Source organism: Nicotiana tabacum, chromosome 7, assembly GCF_000715075.1.
Source record: "Nicotiana tabacum cultivar K326 chromosome 7, ASM71507v2, whole genome shotgun sequence".
Lineage (NCBI taxonomy): Eukaryota > Viridiplantae > Streptophyta > Magnoliopsida > Solanales > Solanaceae > Nicotiana > Nicotiana tabacum.
Window position 1 is genome coordinate 103,320,750 of NC_134086.1, and position 5,987 is coordinate 103,326,736.

The following is a 5,987-nucleotide window of genomic DNA, read 5'->3' on the forward strand; positions in this document are numbered from 1 at the left end:
CTTTTTTCGTTAATTTACTTGTTGTTAAAGGTAAACCTTTCACTTTGTAAGTTTGAATTTTGAAATAAACACAGCACTTGCAATTTATAAGTGCAGTTTTTTCCCATTTTTATTGTATTCTTTATATTTTTACTTTATATTAATATAACTTACAATAGTTATACAAAAACAAAATACAAAAAAAAAATTAAAAAATTACGCTAACCCGGTCCGGCCTGGCCCCTTGTACCCTAACCCTTACGGTTCATTTTTTACCCGGATGAACCCGGAACCGGCCCGGAACCGGCCCGGAACCCAACCCGTACGGTTCCAAATTTTGCATGCTCGGCCCGACCGTTGGACACCCTTAGGTGACATGCATATGTACTTTTCCTCACATAGGGTTTCTTGATGTGAAAGGATTAGACCACTTCCAATTTGTGGCATCCAATTCTAACCAATGACCAACGTTTAAAGAAGGCCCCCTTTGTGTCTCATTTCTTTTTCCTTACTCTTCTTTTCTTCAAACTAGTCATATGCCCCTCTGGCACATATATGGATGATGAATTCTTGGCCCAAAAAAAATTGTTCTTTAAATTGAAAGTGAAATAATTCTCCAATAGAAGCCATGTACGAACACCTTCTAATTTTCAATACCCATATGCTGCTGCATCATCCGTGGGCAACTTTAAGGTTCAGCTAAAAACACACACTTATTATCAGCAAAAGGAATCAAACCAACATCCATGTTTAAATTACCAACAATGACACATTTAACATCAAGTTGCAACCAAGCATTACAGCGTATAGCAAGAGTTCAAATACATTCTCCAATGCAAGAATTACATATAGATTCCCACAACATCTACATTCTCCATTAATTTTCATTGTTTTTTTCCTCCTTTTCACTAACCCTTGAGATGGGACCAAGGACAAAGTGAATCGCGATACTTTCTTATCAACCTAATATACATTTAAGGACAAGAAGAATGTTCGTATACATAATCTGCACCAAGAAACCATTATTCCATTACAAGTAGCAATAAAACTATGACTAAGATATGAATTATTTGTTATGGTATCCCGAGTTTGCATCCAGGTGATTGCTATGTCTCCAGCAAGTTGTTCACCAACAAGAACATCTTATCAGTTCCCAAGCCAAGAAACATTAATATATTATGAATTCTATATCGTAGAAATATTCTCCACGTTTGGTTTACCATTTGTTGTGCTGGTGCTGGTTGCAGGGCGAATAAGGTCCAACCCATACACATGGCCCATTTTAGCACGTTTTGTTTCCAGATATTTCTTGTTTTCTTTTGTAATGGGACACAGAAGTGGGACCCTACCAGAAATTGCCAGACCATAACCCTTAAGCCCTCTATATTTTGCAGGATTGTTTGTCATCAACTTCATAGTTCGAACACCAAGATCCCTCAACATCTGCAGAAGGATACAAGTTTAGCTTTGCTATACGATGCATAGATTTACACACAATTTAAAGCATGATGCAGAAAGAGCTCAATACCTGCGCACCAATCCCATACTCTCTTGAATCAACAGGCAAACCAAGCTCTTCATTCGCTTCAACAGTATCACGTCCAGCATCTTGTAAATTATAAGCACGAAGTTTGTGACCCAAACCAATTCCTCTACCCTCATGACCACGGAGGTAAACCAAAACCCCCTTGCCAGCAGCCTCAATTTGTTGCATTGCAAGTGCCAGCTGGTTCCCACAGTCACATCTGGCTGAACCGAATATATCTCCTGTGAGGCACTCCGAGTGTACCCGGACAAGAATATCTTGGCCGTCTCCAATATCTCCCTGTTCATTCCACAAACTCGTCCAAAATCAGTTCCAAAAGTGAAATGAATTTGCCAATCCAATATTACCATACTTTGCATTAATATAAATTTGCTACAAGGATGCCTAACTATAAGATGGTGTAAGATACAATAGCACATGTGCTCTTCCCCTTCACAATTAAGAAAAAGATGGAACCTCATGTTTCTACTAGATATACCTAGTTTTGTGATTACTGAAACACAACAAACTGAAATGTACATACAATTTCAGACTAGTCCTACCACTGCTGAAGATATATGAGAGAATATCCCCAAAGGTGCTCACCTTAACCATAGCAATGTGCTCAATTCCATCTATTATTGACCTGAAGCAATGGGCAGTGAATGGACCCCACATAGTAGGTAATCTTGCAGCAGAAGCATGCTCTACCAACTGATCTCTTTTCCTCCTATATCTGTAAAAGGAAGTTGTTGTCAGATGATGTACCAAAATTTAATGTAGTAGAAACAAGTGGAAGAGGGGCTAAAAGAACGCTTGCTTTCAAGCAAATTGGTTTGCTGGAAAAGCAAGGATAAGGAAAGTCGAATCTAGCCAATTTTAAGATATTAGTGCAGCTAAGTGCATACCAAAAGAAAAAAAAATCAGAGTAGACTTCTTATTCAACAAGGAAACTATTGACTTAAAGGGGAACTGACTGATGTAAAAGCGGGGGAAAAAGAACATTCTTAGAAGTGGTTTAGTTAAAAACATAATGTGGATTAATAATTAGGAAGCTATTACAGCTCCGTGCTCCTGGCTATCAAAATAGAACTTTAACACAGTTCTTGGTTTCTCTTAAAGGGATAAGGGGCATGAACTTTTGCATAATTTCTTATGCAGTTAGGATGGAAGAAAGACGAAGCTAAAAAGAAAATAGATCTAGAATAAACATAAAAAAAGCTTCTCATTTCAGAACCATCAAAAGTATCTGGTCATCATGTTGTAGAAGGACAAAACAATAAAGCACCAAGGAACTATTCAGCAACAACGATTCCTAATGAAATCAGAAGGACATCTGTTAACTACCTGATTAAATCAGCAACTGATATGATCTTCAAGTTATGTTCTTTTGCAAATTGACGAAGCTTAGGCAATCTGGCCATGGAACCATCTTCATCCACGATCTCACATATTACTCCAACGGGGTCTAAGCCAGCTAACATGGCAAGATCCACAGATGCTTCAGTATGTCCAGCTCTTTTTAGAACCCCACCTGGCCTATATTTCAAAGGAAAAATATGACCTGGTCGGTTGAAATCCTCAGGCTTCGAATCTCCAGATGCAAGTGCCAGTACTGTCGTTGCTCTATCTTGAGCAGACACCCCTGTAGTTGTTCCATGTTTTGCATCCTGTGTGATTGTTTTACCATCAATGCTCCATAAGTATCAATTTAAGAGGATACTACTAGACTAGGATACTGAAAGGACAACCAGCAGCAAGAGGAAGCACACACAAGGAATAATTCTCAAGAAGTCTTTTGACCAGAATCCCAGTAAGAAATTAAATGCTAGCAGTAAATGTTTTTCAAAAACGAGCCGTAAGTATGTTGGTTTACATGTTTGCCATTAACAAATGTAGAAGTAAAACAGAGAAGTCAAAGATAGTTGTACTCCACACAGCTGCAAGAATTGCAAGACTAGATCCTTAAAATATCCCCTGAGGAAACACAGTATTCCGGCATTGACTGGGAGTTAAAGTTACTGCATTTAGGAAAGTGGTATCTGGAGTAGTCGGGGCTCGAAGAGACTCGGAAACTCGGTGCAAATCAAAAAAAAATAAACACGCTTGCATACACAAGTTAAACGTAAATTTTAGAATTTCTGTTCTCCTCATCTCTCAAAACAGAACAAATCCACTGTGATTCATTTGATATGTTAAAATTGGGAACACTTTGGACATATTTTAATTTTTCATTTTCTGAATTCACGAAGTCATCTTGAGGTCACCACGAATACTTGCTAATTACATATCTTATGTATCCCAGCAATTATGGTGTTGCACTAAGGTAGTATTCTTTCTATCTACAGGCACCCCACAAATTAGTACTAAGCATTTTTTAACTCTTGTAGCGAATTCATAGCAGAAATTCATAACATTCTTTGGGTAGTAAGATTAAGATATCAAGCAAATTAGATACTTCTGAATGTATCACTAATCCAGATTCTGAAATGAGAACTAGCCAGCCAATAAGTAAATCCCTTTGCCCCCCTTCCTCCTCCGACAAAGAGACAGGCATATGTGAGTAATTAAGTTAATACATACCACTGAGACTGTAAATGCTGTACAAAGTTTCTCCTCATTCTTTTTATCGTTTACCATCAACGGAAGTTGTAACCTCTCCAAGTCTTCTTCTAACATGCTCACACAAACTATCCCAGTTCCGTGCCTCACAAAAAAAGCCATAGCTTCTGGTGTAGCTTTGGATGCAGCCATTACTAAATCCCCTTCATTTTCTCTGTCTTCATCATCTACAACTAGCACCATCTGCAAAATGGATTAACTTATTTTACACAACATGAGAGACAAGCTTTTGATGAATTTTAAGAACCTGCTTCTTTCTTTTTTGATAAGTTTAAGAACCTACTTTTCCTTGGCGAACGTCTTCGATGGCCTCAGGAACAGATGAGAAACCTTGTGTCGGCCGATCCAAATCGAATTCATCATTATCTAAAGGAAAGCCATTTGTTGTGGGAACAACATCTGCTGCTAGCGTTCCAAAGGCTACAGCATCAGGTTGAGTCTCAGTTCCAGTAAAGAGACTACTGAACAGAGAACTGTCACCCCTGTATTGAGAACGGGCATCTCCTTCACCCGATAATAACGCAGATCTAATCTTAAAATCGGTCTTGATGTTAAAGTGTGCTCTAGCATTAAGCCGTATGAATGACTCTGAAGAGACCCCATTAACAGAATATACATCTCCAGAGTGCAGTCCATTGAACACCTTGAAGTTCTTTAACGCTCTACAACAAAAGTGAGCAATTCAGGGAGATGAAAAATCGATCTTTAAACGGGTGAATGTAGAATGGCTCAACCACACTACAGATTGGAACATTATAAACTAAGCTTATGCCAATAACTGATGTTAGCAAGTTTGATCGCTAAATGTGCTACACCGGAATAAATTTTATAAATCCATTTTCCTGCTTAGCATCTTCTCAGTGCTATCCAAAATCTATTTGCTTAAAGTAAGATCAGAAGTAGCAACAAAACTGAACCTTTTTTTCTAAACAAAAGACTTCATCAATATACACCAATTGTTATCGTCTGTGCATAAGTTTTCTGATACCAGTACGCATTAAATCTCCTAAAATCTAACAATCATCTATGCAAAAGCGAACTCCTAGCACGCAAACGTGGACTCTTGACACCTTCAAGAGTTCTGTTACTCTTTCTCCCCATATAAGCCCAAAGACATAAAAGCATACAGAAACTTAATAAACCCCTTTTTTTGCAGGAAAATTTTAAATCTTGCTTCAGTTGCTACTGTTAAGCCTCAATCCTTACTAAACAAAAAGGCATCAAAAGATTCCATGACCAAGGCAAATATAAGGAGTCTTAAAAAGCAGTAAAAGATGCAGATGACTCTCTAAGTAGAACAAAACAACAGCATAACTTGCACGAACAAAGGTTGTTGAATCCACAGTGTACTCACATAATAAGAACAAAGTCCTCAAACTGATCAAAATAAACATGCCCAAAAAAAGAATGAATCCGGTAGAAGGACTATAAAACCCCAAAATCAAATTAGAAATACAGCTCAATTGAAAAAACACAATTCTCAAAGAAAAACTTACTCGGAGCTAGATAAACATGTTGAAGAGAGAGAAATGTTGATGGAAGCCATTAATGTTGTTTGAACGAAAACAAGAAAACTTCAGAAAGGTTTAGGAAATAGGTTGGTTGGCAAAATTAAATGCTATGGTATTTTGCTGGTGATGTTCTATTTCTCACTGACCAATAGGAATCTATATATAGCTGCGCACAAGTGGAATATTATATCCCAATTGAATACTTTATACTTTGTCCCAACAAATGTTTCTTTATTTTTTTAACAGCATGCCGTTTTTTGTTTTGTTGATAATAAAGGTAACTAATGTGGTTCATATTCCTGTCAAAAAGTATTGTATGGATAATCCTTTGTGGCCGCGGGGAAGAAAGA

The 5,987-nt window shown here is 37.6% G+C and overlaps 1 protein-coding gene across 1 annotated transcript; it reads right to left on the reverse strand.

Annotated features, from left to right (window-relative positions):
* Positions 1 to 708: 708 nt before the first annotated feature.
* On the reverse strand, positions 709 to 5,781 carry LOC107789601 (bifunctional riboflavin biosynthesis protein RIBA 1, chloroplastic-like). The gene is made up of 7 exons (XM_016611441.2): positions 5,623 to 5,781; positions 4,410 to 4,788; positions 4,088 to 4,309; positions 2,852 to 3,174; positions 2,111 to 2,240; positions 1,508 to 1,804; positions 709 to 1,422 (listed from the first exon to the last, which is right to left on the reverse strand). The coding sequence occupies exons 1-7, from the start codon at positions 5,670 to 5,672 to the stop codon at positions 1,165 to 1,167; spliced, it is 1,659 nt and encodes a 552-aa protein (XP_016466927.1). The 5' UTR covers positions 5,673 to 5,781; the 3' UTR covers positions 709 to 1,164.
* Between the last annotated feature and the right edge of the window lie 206 nt (positions 5,782 to 5,987).